The sequence below is a fragment of the Leucoraja erinacea genome, chromosome 29 (genome assembly GCF_028641065.1).
Source record: "Leucoraja erinacea ecotype New England chromosome 29, Leri_hhj_1, whole genome shotgun sequence".
NCBI classification, from domain to species: Eukaryota; Metazoa; Chordata; class Chondrichthyes; order Rajiformes; family Rajidae; genus Leucoraja; species Leucoraja erinaceus.
In genome coordinates, this window is record NC_073405.1 from 4,341,772 (window position 1) to 4,364,763 (window position 22,992).

The window sequence follows — 22,992 nt, forward strand, 5'->3', positions numbered from 1 at the left end:
TACAGGATCACTTGGTCAAAAATGTAATGGCAATCTCCAGTGCGAATCCTATTTCATTGCTAGTCAAGGTAACACACTAGAGCTCTGGCTCATAAATAAAAACCTACTTCTGGAAGCTAAACTTAAAGCTGAAGGATGAATTAAAACCACTAATGGTAACCCCTTTCACGTCAGACATCTTTCAATTGTGATAATCATATCCTATATTTACTCTCCTACAGCCTGATGGGCAAGCTTCAAAATCTGCAAAAAGGATTCTGGAAAAAACTTCCCCAAAGCATCAGGATGGACAGGACCCTACTGCCAAGTGTCGGCTGTGCCATTTTGAAGCATTAATGATTATATGGCAACTTCGCATCTCTTTCTGCATATAATCCTTACAGGCCAGCATAGCCAGGTAGAAAGGAACTTTACTTTGCTCAAAATTCAAATGAATACACTAAAATTCTTACCTCCCATTCTCCCCATGTTCATTCCTGGGCCAAATCTCCCCATGTTATCCATCCTGTCCATCCCACCTCCGCCACCACCAAATGGACCATCCATGCCTGAAAGTTAGGTCCAGATTTTAAGGATTTTTTAGGTTTTGGATTATTTATACAGCCATAATAATTCAGCAAACAGTAGGCTACCTCTAGTATTGTTCACAGCAGGCCTACAAATCAATTAAAAAAAACACCAATCGCAGCCCAATTTCTTCCCAATGGATACAAATTCCAGCATCGCCATTAATTTGCTTATGGGGCTAAAAGATAGGCATCACAAAATACAACCTAACAATTGAATATGAAGAAAGAGTATTAGGTACAAATAGGTCACCACAGCACTCGGTAAAAAGCCAAGAAGAAAAACTCAAGAATGATAGTTTTTCCTTAAAGCGACACACAAATTCAAAGTGGTACAATAGATGCTTAAAACACATTACATGATATATCAAATGAAATGTTAAAAACTGGCTTTAAATGGGGTTTGAACATAGACTAACAGATTAAAAGGTTATATTCTAAATCAAATCAACCAGTTGCGACATGAGTTCTGCATGTAATTCATGCTTAAATTGCTCAGTGGCAGCTTTGATAAATTGGGAGCTATTGACTACAAAATGCATATAAATCTCAGGTTATTTAAAATAACTGAAGCAGACTTAAGAATTGCTCTTAATATCTGCAAGAATTCTTAACTCTACAAAATGTTGCCAATTAACCATTTCAGATTTCCAGATCACAAAGTAGTTATCCCTTAGGTATATGGACACTTACCGCCTCCTCCCATACGGTTCATTCCTCCAAATCCCATTCCATCCATTCCCATGCCTGTCAAGAAGGAAGAAAGATTCTAATGATCAATGAAAACTTTATATTTTTAAAGGCTTACTCATTTTACCGTAAAGATCTAACCAGCTGGTCAAACTGGTTAACGAGCTAGCTCAGTGCTGGAGGCGACAGTAGACTCTGGGATGGATGTGCTTGAGAGGCATATGAGGCACAAGGTGCAGGTCATCCTGAAAAACCCCAGGCATCCCCTCCATGTAATTCTGGAGAGTCAAAAGAGCACTCAGAACAACAACCGGCTCCTCTCCCTGCCCTGTAGAACGGAGCGGTTCAGGAGATCCTTCACCCCTGGAGCCATTAGATTTTATAATTCAGACCGCTAGGTTGTAGGGGGATGCATTTTTGCAATTTTTAATTGTTAATTATTGGTCTTTTTAAGTATTTATTGCTCTCAGGTAGTGTTCACAGTGTATTCTATGTATTTTCTGTCTGCGTTCGTTTTGAATGTGGGTTTGTTGGTTGGGGGCTTCTGGACATCTGAATTTCCCCGAGGGGATCAATAAAGTATTTATTATTATTTAATTTTTGTCCCCAAAGAAAAACTACAAAAACACAACTAATTAGTACAACAGCCAAGAAGGCACCCTTCCACAGGAGATTCGAGGGAATTCGGCACATCTCCAATGGCTGCAAAAAATTGCACCGTAATGTCAGAGGGCCCTGAAGAGTCTTGTAGTACAACAGAGCCATGAATACAGATACAGAGTGCTCCAAATATGGCAACACAATGAGACACAGGACAGGTATTTCAATCTGTCAGGGGCTCGAGTACAGTGTTAAGATATAACTTTGCAAGTGTAAATGTGGTTGGTGAGACGGCAGCAGTATTGTATGCAATTCTGATCACTCAGCTGGTGAAGGATGTCATCAAGCTTGAAAGGATGCAGAAAAGATATCAGGATGTTATAGGCTGACCTATTGACGCATCATTTCTCCTTGGTGCGCAAGATGTTGAAGAGGAACTATACAGAGGTATTCAAAATCAAAAGGGGAGCAGATAAGATGGATAGCCAGGCCTTTCCCAGGGTGGGTAGGAAAATTCCAAACTAAAGAACAGATTTAAAACGCGGGTGGGGGGAGGAAGAGAGGAGAGATTTTAAAAGGACGAAGGGCAACATTTTCCCCCAAACAGAAACGTGGTGGGTACATAGAATGAGGTACATTTACAATGTTTAAAAGACATTTGAACTGGAACATGGATTGAAAAAGTTTGGATAAAAATGGAGCTAGCTGGATAGACATCATCAGTTTCCATGCGGCATGACTATGACTTTAAGACTATTATTAAAGCAATGTGGGAAGTTAAACCTGAAGGTTTATTATATCCTTGGATAATATCGCTTATGCCATATTACATTTTAGGCCCCTCATAAGGAGCGTGATAGTCCATCTAGAAGAGGTTTGAAGGAACACAAGTTGATTCAACCCAACAGATTAGAAAAAATGTGACTAGATTGCCGAAATTAAATTAGATAAAATGGAGCTGTAATTTAACATAAAGGAGCAGAACAAGGAAATCATACATCTGAAAGTAGAATCAAATTTGATCCTTTTGTGAAAATTAACCACCCATGAAAGAGCACATTTTAAGTGTTAAAAGATAGCTGGATCACTAGGCGACACCGTATCTGATCTCCTGGATTTATTTTTGATTAGGGTGTGCATTCATTTTTTTCAAAATCAGTCTGCAGATTATGGACCCTTGTGTGTAGGAAGGAACTACAGATGCAGGTTTAAATCGAAGATAGACACAAAATGTTGGAATAACTTAGCGAGACAGGCAGCATCTCTGGAGAGAAGGAATGGATGACGTTTCGGGTCAAGAAAATAAAATTATTTTTTGTCATCGTGTGGAAGAAATTTCTATTTTATTAAGTCAATAGTCTGGACTTGGAATGATGAAGGAAAATGCAAGTTTAACAAGATTAAAATTGAGACATTATATTATTTTTCAGCTATGTCTGCAGTTGACATAGTCCAGTGGAGTTGTTACAAGCCAGGTGTTTAGTGAAAGTAGTCATTTGTCCTTAAATTCTGCTTGCAACACCAATTTTCTCCAGAGCTCCAAATATTGCTGACATCCAATCCCTGCTTCGAAGTGTCCATCCATTACAAACAAGTGTCTCCAACCATCTCACACAATAGAAATAAATCAAAGTTGTGAATGTGGCTGAAGAAGGGTCTCGACACAAAATGTTACCCATTCCTTCTCTCCAGAGATGCTGCCTGTCCCGCTGAGTTACTGCAGCATTTTGTGTCTATCTTCGATGGACCCTTGGGTGTTGGGCAAAAGTAGCCCCGATGATGTTGTAGAGACTGCAGAACAAATTATTCTTGGCCTACCCTTTCAGCTTTGTGTATAGGCACGCTTATACAATTACAAATTTGTCCCACCCAATTCTCCACTTCCCATAATTTAACAGTACATCTCAGGAATGACAAGTAGTTTTTTTTTGGGGGGGGTTAAATCATACCTATCCATTTAAAAAGGTTCAAAAAGATCAGCACCATGTTCAATTTCAATTACCTCTACAAACGTAAACTTGTTCTTACCTCCCATTCCGGGACCCATTTCTCTTGATCGAGCATTTCCCATTCCTGTATTAATTTCTCTGGCATCAATAGGCTGGCCACCTGGTCCCAGGCCCATACCAACCCCACCAAGTCCCTCTACATTTGGTTTAAAAGAAAAGAACACAATTTATTTTTCAAATACAATATACAGTAACTGACTAATCTTATGGAAACCTTAACCATCAGATTTAAGTATTGCAAATGTGAAACAATAACAGCACCTCTGTATTAGGATATTCTGCTGTTAGCAAAAATGCAAATCCTATTACTTACATGATTCACAACACTTAAAATCTGTATGTTTATTATTTGCCAAATCATGTCTTACGTAGCAGCATTTGACTTAAACATGTTTAATTTATGCATTTTAAATTCTTTGCTGCAATATATTTTACAGCTTCGCTGACGTATAAGATCCAAGCACCTTCTCCAGAGCTGCCAAGTATTTTTACGCGGTGCCATTCTGCTGAAAAAAATGTTGTTTTATGTGCAGTCATACCCATGTAAGAGTACAAGAATGCATAACTTTGCTACCAATTGACATGTCTTCCACACGCCTTACTTGACAGTGCATTCATTGCCATCTTTTTGTATACTGCTGTTTGAACGGCTGCTTCCTGCTTTTAGCACCAGATGATGTAGAAGCCATTTTGGAAGCCTCCCTCTCCCTCCTTCCCTCCCTCCCTCCACCCTCCCTTCTTTTCTCCCTCCATCTCCCTCTCTCCATCCCTTCTCCATCCTCTCCCTCTCCACCCCTCCCTCTCCCCCTTGAGCCCACCCACTGTTCTGTAAAATCAAGGCTAATCCCAATGTAACTGCAATCCCACTGGTAACCTTTCACCACTAGACTTATCCAGAATTCTACCACTGCCCGAAAAAGCTCAGAGAATTCCAAAGACTCATTGTTATACGAGAATTTTCCTGAAGTCTGTGACCCATAGTACTATTTTTAAAGCCCATAGCGCTCCAGCTGGTAGCACTATTTTTTAGAACCCACAGCGCGCAGTCAACAGCTCCTCGTTTAAATTCCCACGCGCCAAACTACCAGCGCTCTGTTTAAACCTGGAGCGGGACAGGCAGCCTGGAGAGAAGGGTGAAATGGGTGAGATTTCTGGTCGAGACCCTTCTTCAGACTGAACTGAACTCCGTATTTAAAATCCGTATTTAACAACACAAAACCGTACATCCGGATTCTAATCGCATTTCCTTACAAAATACGGAAAATCCGTACTACTTGGCAGCTCTGCTACTCTGATACATTTTGCCAAATTGTTTTTCACTAAACTACTAATTGCATTGCCCAACAGTGACACATTGGATTATTGATGAATTCCATATATATGTATGAGGCCACTAACAGCATTTGCTAATTAAGAGATTCTATTTTTCCCCAATTTCACATTCACTGGTGTTTCATAATTGCAAACATTAAAGTGAACCTAATGTTTAAAATTTAAACCAAGATTTGGAATTCAGTCTACATTATTTTGTTCTTACCCTACAAATTAGTCCCTTTAGCTTAGGGCAATGGGACCATTTTAGAAAATAACACAAAAGATCTGTAAGGGAACAACAACATACTCATTTTAAGCCCATATTGCACACTCTCTCCTTGAAGGTGTAGTGCATGCTAGAATATGTTATTCAGTTATACTTCAGTTATTGAACCCAAGTGTTTGGACAATTGTATCAGTCTTTGTAAACCCTTTGATATGCACCCCATTTATGTCCAAGTTACTGCACATAGAATTACAGACATGTGCAATTCAGTCATGATCATTACATTAAGAATTAATTAACACATGCAAGGACTATATCCAACCAAGATCTCAATTTTAAAATCACTATAATCTCAAGTGTGGCAACCCGAGATTCTAGAGCTATCATGTGTGACGTGAGCAATTATGGATTGTATGCAGGCAGTAGGGATTAGTTTAATATGGCACCGTGATTGGCAGACACGATGGGCTGTAGGATCTGGTCGGCCCTATGAAATCACTTCCAAGATTGACCCGAGTAAGACATGCCAATATTACGGGAGTGGGAATATTTGAAGGAAAATAATAATAGGTCATTTTGCTTTGTTTTTGGCTATGGCCTAAGTGGGGAAACTGTTTATAAGTTGCAATTTTTATATATATTTAAAAACTAATTGTTTAGCTTGTTAGCAGCTGAACATGCTAAAATTGCAGTTATTGCATACATTAAGAAGATTATTACATACTAGGAAGTTGCGCAGAACGATCTGCAGCATAGAAGTTATTCTTGGGCATTGACTTGTCATCCTGTAGGGGAAAAAAAGTGTCAAATTAAGAAATCAATTTTAACATCAGGTGGTTTTTGCCAGCATTTAATTAAGCTTCAAAACAATAAATTGAAATGGATTCAACTGCCAGAATCCATGTATGCAGTCCTGCCACACAAGACAGTGCTGCTCTATGATCAGGAATTAACTACTGAACTATGCTGATCTGCCCAACTCAGTAAAACACGTTATAAAGCACAAATGATTGTTTCCACAAGCTAGGCCCTAACCCTAACAAAATTGCAGCTTCTTAATGCAGATAAATTGGACCAGTTCTTCCTTCTATGTTTGGCACCAGAGATCAGACAAGGCAAGGAGCAAGCCTAATTGCAACACTTCAGTTTACCAGGGTCCATCAAGTTTTTACAAGCAAATGTAACCCCTTATGTTTGAAAACAATGAATAAAACGAAATCAAACATCAAGAAACATGGTTAATTTTGTTTAAATTAATTATTAATCTGTGACATTTTAAAAACAACCTTCATAGATAACCCAAAAGTCAGGTCTAATTTCAATACTGTGAAAAGCAAAATTAATAATTCCTATTTATACATAATCAAACTTACCATTTTAATATGCATTGGTCTATCAAACAAAAGCTGTCCATTGAACATTGCTGGAAAACAATTAAGGAATCTTCAACATTTCATATGCCTTGAGAATACTCTGGTTTGACCAAAAAGGATTTCCAAAATGAGAACCATTTACTAAAAATGAAGACTGTTCCTTGGTAAAGAATTAAGACCCTGTGAACTGAGATTGCAGCACATAGATATATCTTTTTTTTTAAAGAAACCAGGAATGCGAAAGCAGAACACGTTATTGAAATCATTTCAAATGATGCCCTTCTCTAAAACCCTAATAAATCTGATTAACTGACGACCTATTTTGATTCATAAAGGATACAAAGAGCTTGAACTGATTCAATCGGACGGTCAAAGGTTACTGTTCCCATTCCACGACTCTTTCCATCTTTGTCTTCTACAATATCAGCCCGTGCCACAACGCCCGCCATGGAGAAAACCTCTTTCAACTTCTTCCATCCCACTTTGAAATCAAGCTGTAAAAACATATCATTAAATTATTATACCTCTCTGCAGGCACTCTATAAATTGCACATTTCCCACCTAGATCAGTTTTCTGTCCCATAGCAAAAGCATGGGGGGGGGGGGGGGGGGGGGGGGGGGGGGGGGGGGGTGGGGGGGGGGGAGGATGGTGTAGTCTGAAAAATTATAAATCAACATTTTAATTGGATGCAATCTAAACAATATCAAAAACATGTTTTTTTTTTTCCACCAGCAACACTAATACAAAGATTATTGGAAAACTAAACAGCGCATTCACAAAGGTTTCACTGAATAGGGTTCAGTATTATAGAAGCAGAACACGGAACCTAATTAATGATGCAGCTTTTACCCCGAAACATCACAATGACTTAAGCCAATTCTGATTTCATTTTAGTAGAAATTCAAAGTGAGAGGATTAGTCTGACTGAAAAAGTAAATTATATTGAAATGCCACAAGAATTTGATACGATTTAGCCAGGGAGTCATTTCAGTCGACAGACAAAACCCATGTGAATAAATGTTCCCTAGATTCTAACGCACCCAATAATTTTTAAAAGTCAATCTTGAACAGCATGGTATGATACTCAGTTAACAATAAGTAATCATCTGCTTTTCAATCTTCATTGTTAGTACAGTATATGCAATATACTACCATATATTTTATATGCTTAAATTATGAAGACAATCAAGCCAGCAAAATTTCCCTGCAAATTACTGTATTTTTATCTTCCATGGCTTAGTTTTCATGCAGACAGCAAATCAATATCAAAGTTAACAGAATCGTTAAAATGTCTACAACTTTGAAATATGAATCTGATGTCAGATTGATTATGCTCCCACCTCCTCAGCCACAAAGGAAACCATTTCAACCTTTCACAAACTAGATTCATGGAGATTAGACATAAGATTCTGAAAATCTTATGTCTAATGGAAATAATCTCTTTAATGCCAAAGAAAGCCAATTATCACACTTTAGGAAATAATAAGGCCTCCCAACATTTCTTCAAACATTTCAAATTACATGCAACGTTTTTAAAAGATAGATTACTGTTTTTATGTTAGTGTTAATTACAATCTATGGACATAGAATGGACACTGGTTGAGCAACGTTTTTGTTTCCTCTGGATATGCGAATACTCAGGAAATGACAATAAAGATATACAATACAATACAATTACAATCTATATTTAACTCTACCATTTACAAAATGCAATCACAAATAGTGCCTTTTTCTTCTAATCATTTTACTGCATTGTGCTTAAGTTACGTGAAATAACCAATTCTGCTTTAACTTCTGTACGCATTTCACTTAAGGCTAATCATTTCTAAAATTCATTTTACTGTTTGTACCTACAATTTATTTTAGCAGATACAGATTTTCATAGTAGTTATAAACTCACGTTAACAATGAAGATGGTGCTTCCGAGCCTGCCAGCTTGTAGAGCATTGAGGACATCCCTTGGGACATTTTGATTATTCATGAGAGCAGGAGGGATATTCATTCCAGGACCACCACCAATACCACCTCCACCACCCATGCCCATCCTGTCAAAGCCACCAAACTTCTGCATCATCCGTCTTGCATGTTCACCATCAAGATCCTACACAAAGTTATAATTCCAGATATAAATACTGTCAATATTCATCTAAAAGATAGCCAATTAACAGATTGTTATGTCATTTTAGACCACCACGGCCTTGAGTTGTATTACAATATTCGCATGAAATTGATAATCAAGGCAAATAAATAGATATACTGCAGTACTATTCTGCACACAAAAATGGCCAATCAGTTTCAAAGCAATGAGTTGAAGGCTCCAATGATTGGTTCATTTTAGGTAGAACAGGTAAACAGCATAGTTTTCTATAAAATAAATTAAAAGTTAATCAATCTACTGCATAATTAATTTGTCTTACCTCTTTTACTTTGAGAGGCCTTCCGCTAAAACTCTGCTTGTCCATAACCTCCACAGCCTTCTTCATATTTTCTTCACTTTTGAACTCCACAACACTAAAATAAATGCACATTACACAATTACCTCCAGGTAATACTTTGTTTGAAGTTGTACATCCAACCAACCTTTCATCCCATCACTGCCTGTTAATGCAGTGTTTTTGACCCGTATTGTTCTAACAATACAATATGCAGCAGTATCTTTTTTTTTCTTTAATGTGGTTAAAAAAAAAAATACAAGCAGCATCTATGAAGGCAAAGCAGAGCTGCCAAGTTTTGTCAGAGCATTTCAGTATTCTAGTACCTCAGTATTTTGCCGAGGAAATCAGTATTTTTACACGGTGCTTTTTCTGAAAATGTACAGCCATACCCATGTAAGAGTACAAGAATGCATACCATAAGACACGTCTTCTACACACGTTACTTGACAGTGCATTCATTGCCATACTTCTGTTTGAACGGCTGCTTCCTGCTTTTAGCACCAGATGATGATGTAGAATACAATCATCCCGGACATCCTCATTGGTAAACTGGTCACTCTCGGCCTCCCCACTGTCACATGTGCCTGGATTAAGGATTTCCTCACAAACCGGCCCCAGACTGTGAGACTCGGCCCCCACCTCTCCTCCACTCGCAGGTTGAGTACCGGTTCCCCACAGGGCTGTGTGCTAAGCCCCCTCTTATACTGTCTCTACACCTACGACTGTAGTCCGGCCCACAACAACAACCGCATCGTCAAATTTGCTGACGACACTACTGTGGTCGGACTTATTTCAAAGGGAGACGAGGCAGCCTACAGAGAGGAAGTCCTGAAGTTGACAACCTGGTGCTCAGAAAACAATCTGGCTCTGAACACCAGGAAAACAAAAGAGCTCATTGTCGACTTCAGGAGGCACAGCACCGACTTAGTCCCCCTACACATTAACGGCGAGTGTGTGGAGAGGGTCAACACCTTCCGGTTTCTCGGCGTCCATATCGCTGCTGACATCTCCTGGACGGACAACACGACGGCGGTCATCAAGAAGGCTCAGCAGCGGCTGCACTTCCTGAGGGTCCTCAGGAAGCACAACCTGGACTCTAACCTGCTGCTGACCTTCTACCGCTCGTCCATCGAGAGCCTGCTGACATACTGCATTACAGCATGGTATGGCAGCTGCACCATGGCAGACAGGGAGAGGCTTCAGAGGGTAACCAGGACAGCGCAGAGGATCATTGGTTGCCCTCTCCCCTCCCTGATGGACATCTACACCTCCCGCTGCCTTAGCAGGGCAAAGAAGATCACCAAAGACAGCTCCCATCCTGCGTTTGGACTGTTCGACCTGCTGCCCTCTGGAAGGCGCTATAGGTGCATCAAATCCAGGACAAACAGACTCAGGAATAGCTGCTTCCCGAGAATTATATCTACCATAAATTCAAATCCACACATGCACTGACTACACCGCCCAACACGGACTTCCATCTGTATATATGTATATATGTATGTAGCGCCGTAGAATTTGTGCACCTATTTTCCCCCCCCCCCCCCATCTCCCTTCTGTTTTGTTTTTCTGTTTCTTGTTTTTTGTGTAAAATTGTATGTATGCACTGAGTACGAGCAGCTTTCAGTTTCACTGTACATGTATAGTGACAATAAATGGCATATCATATCATAGAAGCCATTTTGGAAGCCTCCCGCTTGCTCTCCCTTTCCTTCCTTTTTTCTCCCTCCCTCCCCTGAACAGTCTGTGACCCATAGCGCTGTGGCCATAGCACTACGTGTAAAACCCATTGCGCTATGTGCAAAGGCAATAGCGCCCCAGCTGGTAGCGCTATAATTAGAACCCATAGTTGTCCGTTTAAATTCCCACGCATTAAACTGACAGCGTTGTTTAAACCATTAGCGGGACAGGCCGATCAAAGCTTACAAAAATAATCATTGGATTTTGAGATTTTTTTAATACTAATAGATTTAATCTGCTATAATCTTTAGAGTTACAGTATGACTTTTTATATCCTTGCATTTTTTAGGCAGCAAGTTGAAACAGAGTCGGGCCGATTTTTAAAAAAATCCATATTTTACAAAGCAAATCCATACATCCCTATTCTTATCGCATACAAAATACTGAAAATCCGTACTACTTGGCAGCTCTGGCAAAGAGATGGTCGATGTTTTGGTTGGTTACCCTGCATCAAGAGAGCGTCGAAGATTGCCATTAGGTAGAAGTTATAGGAAGGGGTAAGGCAGAGGCTGGAAGGTCATTGGTGAAACAAGATGACAAAGGAGGTCCAGAAGATAGCAAAGGTAAACCAAGGGAAAACCCCAGGTGGTTAGGTACATGGATGAAGGAAAAAGGAACAAGGCAGAAGAGAGCTATTTGAGAGATAATGGAAAAGATGAACAAAAGAACTTGGATGGATTGAGGAGTTAAAAAACGTGGTTTAACTAAATTTAGATAATTTAATATCCATTGAATATTATCCAATAGAATGTTACAAAAGAAAAGCATGAGGTGGTATACTGCTAATGTGTGGCCTCATCTTGGTAATTAAGGCAGAGAACAGACAAATTGATATGGGAATGGAGAGTTGCAAGGCTTGTAACTGGAAACTCAAGATGTCTTTACAAAATGATCAGTCAAATCACAGCGCTGAATGGAATAGATGAGGTTGGGAAAGTGCACGCAAGCCATTGCCTAACCTGGAAGGCCTGCTCAGGTCTTTGGACGATGGTGACAGAGGAAGTGAAGGGACGGGTGTTGCATCTCCCTCCAGTCGCTGGGGAATGTGAAGAGGGAAGAGGAGGGGTCAGGGGAGTCAAGAAAGGGCAAGCAAACCAGAGTCATGAAGAAAGTGGATCTTGCAGAAAGCGGAAAACCAGGAAGGGGTGGATTTCTGTCCGAGCTTAAAAAAAAATTAAAATTATCAAGATTGTGGAGGGCATGATAGTACAACTGTACAATCAAGTGAGACATACACAGCCCTCCCCCCTCCCCCCCCTCTTTCCAGAGATTGTACTCTGTGGCTCCCTGTTCCACTCATCCTTTCCTACTCATTACTCCCCATCCCTTGTAACCACAAGTGGTGCAAGACTTGTTCCTCCACCCAAGCAGCCCTTCTAGGCAAAGCAAAGGTGCCATTGCACCTCCTCTAGATTTGCAAGACCAACATAAACTGGGCAACCTCAAATGCCAATTGCGTTTGTTGTAACCTGATCGAGTGAACGTTACATTTTCCAATTTCAAATATGCCACACTCCCTGTTCCTTTGCCAGTCCCACTCAGCTTCTCCCTCCTTTATGTTATATTTTCTATTCCATCCCCCCTCATTAACCAGACTCATTACCCTACCCCACCTGGTTCCTGCTGCCCACCACACATATACCTATCCACCAAAGTTACTTCTCCCATGATTCACCTTTCCTGCTTCCTACAAACCTGGTTGCATCTACCCATCATCCTTCCAAAATCTGGTTCCACATATCAGTCTCTGTACCTTCCCTCTATGATGCCCATCTTCCCTCAATTCTCAATCTTTATACAAGTTTTGACCCAAAACGACAACTATCCCTTTACCTCTATAGATGCTGCTTGACCCAAAGTTCTTGCAGCAGTTTGTTTTGCTCTAAATTCCAGCCTCTGCAGTCACTTTTCCATCTTGTCCAGCCGTTTTCTATTTCTAAAGCCAAGTTACTCACCACGCTACGTTAAGATTAAACTTCCATGGATATCTGTTACTTTCACATCTGCCAAATCCCCATTCACATCAAATTACGTTTTGTGATGAATTATATACTGGGAGCTTCATACCAAAGCCCAAATCACACCCATTTGCAATGTCTATATAAACATGCACTTTAGGCAGCAATCAATGAAAAGGCACCAACACTAGAAAATCATAAAAACGGGACTGTGGAGACTAATTGAAGCCAACCCCTCCCCTCCCCCCACATAGTTCAAAGGCACTCGCACAAAATATGCAATAAACTTGGTTTGAGTATTCCTGTTATCTGGAACGCTATTGCTACACCTTAATCTAACGCAAAAATAGAATTTTAGTGAACGGTAAAGAAACTTACCCACATCCCTTTGGTCATAGTTGGTAGCATGTAAAGAAGAAGAAAACGTAAAAATTAATTAAAGAATTTTGAGATCAATACCAAAATTGAAATAGTAATATTTACATTTCAAGGAAAGTACAATGCTTTCCCCATTTATGATTAAGTATCAGTCCTCTAACTGTTTGTATTACACATTACCCTCTAAAAATTTGTCCTTGCATGGAATAGCGCAAATGAAGGATCATGAGCCAGTAACAATGCACAAGGAACAGAGGTTCCAGAGAACCGATACAACCCTATTGAATTCCCAACATTGGGCATAGCAAGTGGGACATACCAAAGAAGCTGGACATCACCACTCAGAGCTGGAATCTTGTAAAGTGACTGCCACAGGCCATTCTTTAAAGCAGCCAGCGGCTGATTCAAGAGGCCTGAGTGTAGGTCACATGCTAATATTTGCATGCAGCTCAGAAAGCGAGATGCTAAATGATCTCTCCAAAAATAAATCATGGTTCACTGCCAGGCTCTTTGACCATTCCAACCTGCAATTTACTAGGACCTGTGGGTAAATTCAGAGAACAAGTGCAGTATTGTGTGTATAAAATTACCGATTGAAATAAAATAATATTGTCGTGGTTTTTCCCATCTAAACCCAGAAGCTATTTCAATATGGGGACTGTAGACAAAAAATCCAGATTACATCTTGTCAAACTAACATGCTTTTAAAATTATTCCAAGACTTCACCCACTTTGGATAATATAGGGAGAACGCTACTAACGTGGCAGCTCTATACCATTTAACTGACCAAAATAAATCTACGTTTTTCAGAAACCTTACAGCAACTTAATCACTTCAACCATGCTTCTAAAATCCATCCACTTTCACATTTCCATTGACAACTTATTCAACGTCCTTTACAATGTTTAACACCATTAAGAATCAAAATATTCTCCCCCTTTTGACAATTACAACCCTGCCTGGCAGAGCTTTAGGAAAGACAAAAATATTTACTACCCCCGAACAGTTGCTTGGTTAAGTTATATAGCAGATATATTTGGTAAAGTTTATTTTTTGACATTATTTTTACAAAGTGAACATCCTCTAATCGTCCCAATCTAAAGCAGAGCATCAAATCACGTGCCTGAATCAGAGGGCAAGAACCAACATTTTGGATAATTCATTCACATTACAATTTAAGGCACAGGGGTCTTCTATGAAAGCATACAAAGGATGAAATCAAACCTAGAATTACAAGATCAGTATGGTACATAAACCACATACTCTGTGGTGGGTTAAAAAGGTGAATATGGCACAATACTGCCATACAGACATGAACGTCCAGATTCTGATCAGTGTTGAACTGAACTGGAGGAGCAATATTGAGGGGAGCGTGTCAAAAAAGTTAGGAAAAAAAGTAGTCAATTCTTGATAACTAGAGCAATCTCAGCTGAAAAGTGTAGACATGATACAATGCCTGTTTCAGACTCCATCGTGATGCTTCCCAATCAAATGGCTGGTTCTTTAAGGTGTACTTGTGTACAATTTTGGCATGCACCAGATCAGTGTCAGCATCAACAAAATTGTATCCTACTGGTCACTACGTTCAGGAGGCACAGGAGCAAATGTGGGGCTGAGAAAAAAATGAAATCCAATGCATAAACTTCTGACTACTTAACATACTGTACAACATTTTCATGTACTTTTGAAAAAACATGGGACACCCATGTCAAAGACAACAAAAATATTAAAATTCACCAATTAGATTAACTTTGACAAAATAGCACCAAATATGCCTGCTATAATCTATAACTTTACATTCAATCCTCTTCTCTCCCCCCACCCCACCTAGCCACATCCACATTTCTAAGCTTCAAATTTCAAAGTCTAACAAGGCCCACTTCCAGTATTCCACATCCTGTGTATTTTACATTTGCAATGAAACCACAGAAGAACTCATTCTTTATCACTTACCCTCGACTTTCCATCCGCATCCATAAAGAGTTCCACGTAAGTAACCTCACCAACTACAAACCAGATCCCAGACGAAACATACACGGAAGGAGAAAAGCCAAGAAAACAATTGGAATTCAGCAAAAACATTGACAACGTTATGTAGTAACCTGAGCCCTCTAAAAGCCCAGAATATCATTCCACATTCCTAAACCTTCTTACTATGCTATGTACAGGTGTGCAGTGATCCCAAGTCTAACCCAACCTAGAATGGTCATATTAAACCACAACCCTTAAAATCATTGTTACCAGTTACTAACAATGTTACATACAACAGCCCTTTTACATCTACCCAGTGTACTGAACATGTACTTCCCAAACTGGAGCGCTTCTCAAGTGTTCCCAGCCAATAAGGATGTCACTTTATAATATGCAAAATTCACATCTTCCTCTCTCCCTGGACCACAACCAATTAAATTACAAAACAAAGTGATCAAAAAATCAAACATGAAAACCATAAACATTCTACAAATTAAGATTTATAATGTTGTTAAACAAGCTATTGCATTATATATTGTGACATCCCCACCAGCAACCACCATAAGCAGCAGAGTCTGCTTCAGTTAAGATCACCATGTACCGGTTAATCAACTGTGAATGAATCAAACCATTATATGACCAAGTTCTTTTTAAAAAAAAACAAATTAGATCTGATCTTGAGTTCCCACCTACTACATGACTAGTATCCATTTACATATACAAAACACTAAGCCATCAGCCAAGACAATTTTAACAGTCAGTCCTCGTTAATAGCAAGCTGAAGATTCATGTTTGCTGCCATCAAGGTCCTTTACCTCTAACCCCATAGCTAACACTCAAGTGATTTTTTTTTCTTTGCTCCACAGGATTTCAAAAAAGACTTTCCAATTTCATTATAGTTCAAAATTGTTATTCTAACAAAAAAAAGGAAGCCAATCTTTTGCTTGTGCAGAAAAAAACTCGGAGATGAAACATTGCTACAATCAAACTTTAAGCTCAATTGTGCAAACAATTGGTACTGTCAGGGTTTCTTCTGTTTTAAGACAGATGAAAAATGATTTTTTTCTGTTTGTGTAAGATAAGAATTCTGATTTGCAAATTTTAAAACTTGGAATAAGTAATTTGCATTGTCTACATTGTACACCCAATTGAGATACTACTCACAGCATATTTTCAGCACTGGCTCACAATTGTGTGGCATAATTTTGTTGGTATTATATTAATTGTTACACATGCAATGTTTGTCACTCTTAAAAGGGAACAGAACTTAACATGGAGTGAGGGGAGCAGGAGAAAGAGGCAGGAGCAAGAATGGGAGAGAAAGATGATAGTGTTGGGTACGTAGGATGGTATATATGTAACCAAAAGGCTTTTTTTTTTTTTTAAACATCTTAATGTTTGGTGTAAAGAGTATTTGGGCACTAAATAGCAAAACATTTCCTGAAGTGACTTTTCTTCAATTTCACTTTCTTTTTGATAAACATCTATAATTAGTGTACTCGTACCAATATAGTGGAGCTGAGTCTCAAGCAAAATCCCACTCTGCACCACAATGCAGTAAAGATAAAATTTTAGAAATATTTCTCATCTGAGAAAATGTGTGGGGTAAAACTTGCTCTTAAGGAGAACTGCTTGTACTCTATAACTCTTCAGCCCTGGGCAGTGAGTTTCAACTGTTCTTAACTTGGCTTAGTGCAACACAAAGACTACATTTAGGCTGAATACCGAGTTTGGTTCCCTACACACCTGTACCACAATAATCCCAGCATTCTACTATCTAAATCATTTAAAGACATCGTCAGTATTCTACAAAACCAAAGACATGTGAATCTGCATGGGCACATTCCCAGTATTACACTAATTTTAAACCACCAACTTTTGAGTCTTACCGCTTGAAGCCATCACTACATCAAGAAAGGCAGGAGCGTACACAAACCTAAAAATGACACTTAGTGGTTTCACATGTAAAACAATGTCTGCTGATGTTTCTTTCCTGTCAGACTACTAAATACTGGTAACATCAAGTAGTCCTATTCAGCAGCAGCAGCATGCACCATGGTGGACTGTTCACTTCTGTTCTGAAAGACCAATAATCCTTTTTCACTCAGATACTGAACACACAATTGAATGCCAATCTCTAGGAAAGTTTATCAAGAATGGTTTTCCAGAGTCAAGTGAATCAGATGATAGAATTGTCACCAAAAATTAGGCAATTAATTTACAGATTTTTAAAAAAGTTATAGTAGAAAACTTTGCATAATCTAGTAAATGGACTTCTGTCCACAATTTAGTAAGCGTGCACTATCTACCTCTTGTGTGAAAGATCGGATGTTAATTGGGTTGGTAGGACAGGGAATAAAGTGTGGTTGTGGTAGAGGAGACAATAGAAATTGTCTATCTCTTGTATGGGTGCAGTAATGCGGTTTCACATAATTAAAGTTCTTGCTGTAGTGATAACTCATACCTTAATGAGCCATGTTTCCACGATCTTCCCTCAATTTAAGGACATATGCTCAGAAATATGTCCAACTTAATTTCAAACAGTTTCAGATATTCAGATCTAAAACATGTCTTCACCAATTTAAAGACAATATCCGTTGTGTCAGGCTAGTCAGGTTACCAAGCATTCAATGCATCACTTTGTATATAACACACCAACTCCTTACCAAATTTGCGAATTTACGAAATGCTGGCATTTCTCACTGACCTTCAACTCAATTGAAAAAAAGACAAAATATTTTCTTCAACATTGCTATTGTTTCAGAAAAGTTGCAAGTTAACAAAACTCCAAATGTGCAAAACAATCACGTAATTAGGATGTGTAGCCAGTTTACTCTTAAAGTAATGATAATTTTAACAATAAAGTTATTGAAAGGCACTTTGCCATCACTGATCCTCGCTGTTAATGGGGATTGAGAATCAACTTTTGCAGGATAAAAGATCCCAACCAATCAACTTTGAACATTCTAACAGACATAGGGTGCGATTTCTTCCATTATAATCTAACCCTAACAATTTCATAACACAGCCTTCAAGGTGTTTGCACTTACAGGATTGAAATTCCTAAGCCATACCAGAATAAACTTATTCTGGAGTTACAATTCAACACTAGTACTCCAACAAGGTACAGCCATGTGTGCGTGTGTGACAGTACAAAGACCATTGTGTGAAATGTTCTTTAAAGGACTAATTCCTTAAAAAGTGGAAACGTCTCTATCAACTCCACATTATTTCCCCAAAGTAATGGAAAAAGATTGAGTCCTGGGGGTTATTTCCAGTATTTCGTTTATACAGCCAGCCTTAAAAAATAAAAATTGTGGAACGGTAGTAAGATTGTTAAATTGCATCTTGCTGCAATATATGCACAAGTAGTCATTTTGCGTGCCAAGTTATAGTGAGTGGTCGTGATTCAATTCTTGAAGGCTTCTGTCCAGGCTTGCCACATCTCACTTTCAATGCACAACTTTCAAACCACAATCTAGCCCACTGGCATTAAAACAAGATTGCAAAATTGTGGTTCTATCCAAACACTGTTATTGAACAGTAAGTGGAATATTATAGGGCATTACATGGAACAAAGATATCAAACCCTCTTAACTTAAAAACACCAACTGTCAGGTGTATTAAGTCAGGACAGAAGGTGTGCACCTTCAAAACTAAATGATATTGAACACAAGAAGTAACAGAATGAGTGGTTGAAGAAACAGGATAATCTCATAAGTGTGTCTTCTCTGCAGATACGGATTGTCATGCTTCACCTGTTTTCTTTTAAGTTTCCAATAGTTTTGTCACGCCGGCATTACAATGCACAAATAAAAACATCAAATATTAGAACAGTTTGAGTTCTATCAACGTTTGATTATTTTCAGTCAAGTATTGAATGTAATTTTCTCACAGTAAAGTTACATTTATACAGAAAAATCAAGATTTTCTGTACTCACAAAAACATTTGACATAAAATTGCTGTACACATCCAAAACAGCAGCATCAGAAGGTACCTCGGAGTTGGTTACTACCATGAGGTAAACTGCGGCCAATTTGGGCAGCAGTCCTTAAAACTCACAAACATTGTGGTCCCCGATTTCAATTACTAATTCTCAATCGCTCAACTAATTACTATTGGCCGGAGCTCTAAATTTTATTTTTCCTGGCTGGCAAAAGACGGCAAATTTTGCATCTAATTTATACCAAGGATACAAATCGTTTATTAAATGCAAATCCATGCAGAAGAAATGCGAGACGTTAACGAGTATTCCTTCATGGTTAAGAAATTGGCCTGCTCACACAACAGTGATGACATCTGGTTTCCATGCTCTCCCTCAATCATAATAACTGTGACAGGAGCACTCAGATGAAAACAGGAGAGCATGCATCCTACATGCATGTATGGCCTACAAATCTGTGTCCACACTACTAAAAATATTGTGATGTTTGACCAGATCATTTCTTCCCTTTTGGAAAATCCTAAACTTTCAGTGACATTACAAATTCGACTCAAAGTCCTGTTCTTCCCTTCCGGAATAGTGAATTGATAACAAGATCTGCGATGATTTTACACACATGGCAGAGGAGGCTTGGCTCGTCAGGTCACATACTCCTGATCCCAGATCATTTGCCCCCAATAATATTATATCAAATTTGTTCACAAATATACTTCAGAATTGCTGTGAAGACATGTAATTAAAAATTCTTCAATCAAAATTCTGCACGTCATTTCTTCAGTAGAAAAGGCTATTCTTCAAGATGATCCATACTTGGCGCCAGGGATTGAAGGTGAAAACAAGTTTAGTTAGTACGTATCATATTGGGCAATGAAGTAACTCAACAGTAGTTTAATTTCCAATGAGCACAATTACACCTAACTTTACCTTTCTCTCTCATTAAATCTTTAAGGGTCTGCCATTTCATTTCAAATGGAATATTGCTCACAAAAACCCGGAATCTTGCATTTCGGTTTGTTGAATAAGGCTCAAAACGGTTTCCTCCACGCTTGCTGCTTTTTTCTTTTAGTTTATCATTTTTCTCATTCTTAACTGGAGCTTCATTTGTTTCACTGTAAAGAAATGAGTTTCAATGTTAATAATTCAATTTACATGCTTAGGTACAGCTCCATCCAGCCTCCAAAAAATGTTTACAAAAAAGTTTAGTTTAGTGTATTATTGTTACATGTACCGAGGTAGTGAAAGGCTTTTGTTGCATGCCAACCAGTCAACAGACAGACAATATCTGATTACAATCGAGCCATTGTAGTGCATAAAGGTTTTTGACAAAAAGCTTTTTGACGTTATATTTAAACAGAAAAGTTGAATTATCTTTAAAATATTGACTGATTGACAGTGCCATGACAAGCGTCAAGGATTTTATATCCAGTGTGGGTATAGGCATGTTTGAATGGAAACAGCTCAGTGAAAGAAAGGCGAGTAGAGAATGTTTTGCAGTGGGAAAGGGGGCAACAGTGCTCCTTGGGAGTGCGAGATAAGATGCCACAGTCCTGGTGAGGTGGAATGGTTCTAAATAGAGTGGGAATGAGATGGATTCTCACGAGAGATATGCAGGGATGGCGTGCGAACAGGCACAAGTCACCAAGGTGAAAAAATATCGCGTGCTACCATTTGTTGTTTGGAAAGTGAACACACACCGAATTTGGAATATAGGAATCGACCAAGAAATACAAATTGAATGCTAAAAACAGAACATTTAGCGTGTGGTGGTACCGTCTTGGTTTAAGCGAGAATTTTGAGGCAAAAAATAAGATCCGACAGGGCAAAGAATAAAGCAGTAATATGATTATACTTCGAATTAGGGATTTATATTTAATTGCTTAAAAAGTAGATGTGTCTCGATAATCCGGACTAAAAGTGCTCAAAAAATAAAATATTCTTAACAATCAGACTAGCAAATAAATATATAAAACTAAATCCTTCTGGCGATCCCCAATCTATTTGTTTCCAATACCATGCCCATTAAGAATAAAATAAACAATTTATCTGGCTCCGAAGGCCGGCCTGCGGTGTACTCCGAGCCGGCCGCGCCGCCCTTTTGTTCGGCGCGCAGGCTGCGGCCTACAGGCCTGTTGAAGCCTACTGCGTTGCCATAGACACACGGCCTTCTCCCACCTAAAACTCCCTCACACCCCCGCACCTCTGGTTCTGATCTTCATCGCCGCCGCTTGGGATATTATCCTCTTGCTTCTCCTCCAGCTCGAGGTTTGTGATCGCCGGCTCCTGGGACGTGGGCTCCAAATCCGCCATGGGTGCAGTGAAACGACTAAACGGGCGCCTGTCCACTGAAGTGCAAATGGCCGCCGCGTAGTGACGCGTGAAGGATCCTGGGTATTGCCACAAGCACCGCCCCGCCGTCACCCACGTGACGACACACAGGGGTGGGGTTTGGGCGCCAAACCGCCGCGTCGTCCATCTTATGGGCGTCCGTCCGCCCGCCCGCTGTCGATCTGAGGGGGCCGGAGGGGAGGCACCAGGTGCGGATTCCACAGTGCACCGCCACGCAGTCTGTTCAGTTTAGTTTATTGAAGGTACACAAAAATGCTGGAGAAACTCAGCGGGTGCAGCAGCATCTTAGATGCTGCTGCACCTGCTGAGTTTCTCCAGCATTTTTGTGCACCTTCCATTTTCCAGCATCTGCAGTTCCTTCTTGAACTGTTTAGTTTATTGTCACGTGTACCGAGGTACAGTGAAAAGCCTTTGTTGCGTGCTAACCAATCTGCTGAAAGACAATACATGATTACTATCGACCCATTTACAGTGTATAGATAGATACATGATAAGCAAATATCGTTTAGTGCAAGGCAAAGCCAGCAAAGGCCAATCAAGGATAGTCCGAGGGTCACCAAAGAGATAGATAGTTGAGCACTGCTCACTGGTTGTGGTAGGATGATTCAGATGTAGTCAACTGAAGCAGGCTTCCCGTAGGTAGAATTAAGTCTGAAGGAGGGTCTAGACCCAAAACATCACCCATTCCTTTGCTCCAGAGATGGTACCAGTCCCAGTTAGTCCAGCATTTTGTGTCTATACCTTTAGAATTATCACGGAGTTGCTTTCTTCCTTTGCGGAGGGACATAGCTGAGGATTTTGAGACTGGTAACATGACACAACAGTCTGAAGAAGGGTCTCGCCGCGAAACGTCACCCATTCTCTCCAGCCTGTCCCACTGATTTACTCTGGCATTTTTGCCAGAGTAACTATCAGAGTGTCTATCTTTGGTGTAACCCAGCATCCTACACAACCATAACTTGTTTGGTATGTGTGTGAACGTTCATAAGTGATAGGAGTAGAATTACTTCGGCCTATCAAGTCAACTCCATTCAATCATGGTTGATCTATCTTCCCCTCTTAACCCACTGCCTTCTCCCCATAACCCCGACACCCTTACTAATCAAGAATCTATCAACCTCCGCCTTGATTTTGGTTTCTCTAACTTCAGGTAACCCTTGCATTCCCTCTTTCTCTGTCCCTCCCCTAGTCCTCTTGCTAATTTAACTGTTTGTATTCCTTTTTTACCACCTCGTCCCCAGCCAACTATTGTATTAACCAATGGACTATTGTAGCCCTTAACCCAAAGACCTAAATCTAACTCTCTTGAAAACATCCAGTGAATTGGCCTCCACTGCCTTCTGTGGCAGAGAATTCCACAGATTCATAACTCCCTGGGTGAAAACGTTTTTCCTCAACTCATTCCTAAATGGCCTACCCCTTATTCTTAAACTGTGACCCCTG

At 39.6% G+C, this 22,992-nt stretch overlaps 1 protein-coding gene across 1 annotated transcript in view; it reads right to left on the reverse strand.

The window, feature by feature from the left end:
* Nucleotides 1-21,600, reverse strand: part of LOC129711021 (heterogeneous nuclear ribonucleoprotein M-like) — a 32,753-nt gene extending 11,153 nt beyond the window's left edge. Inside the window, exons 1-12 of the mRNA XM_055658368.1 lie at nt 21,401-21,600; nt 20,128-20,312; nt 15,242-15,294; nt 13,288-13,295; nt 9,197-9,290; nt 8,680-8,880; nt 7,119-7,272; nt 6,779-6,828; nt 6,130-6,190; nt 3,885-4,001; nt 1,260-1,313; nt 453-548 (exon numbers count right to left, since the gene is read on the reverse strand). Of these exons, the coding sequence (XP_055514343.1) occupies nt 453-548; nt 1,260-1,313; nt 3,885-4,001; nt 6,130-6,190; nt 6,779-6,828; nt 7,119-7,272; nt 8,680-8,880; nt 9,197-9,290; nt 13,288-13,295; nt 15,242-15,294; nt 20,128-20,312; nt 21,401-21,510 (1,183 nt within the window). The 5' untranslated portion in view covers nt 21,511-21,600. The remainder of the gene's footprint in view (nt 1-452; nt 549-1,259; nt 1,314-3,884; nt 4,002-6,129; nt 6,191-6,778; nt 6,829-7,118; nt 7,273-8,679; nt 8,881-9,196; nt 9,291-13,287; nt 13,296-15,241; nt 15,295-20,127; nt 20,313-21,400) is intronic.
* Between the last annotated feature and the right edge of the window lie 1,392 nt (nt 21,601-22,992).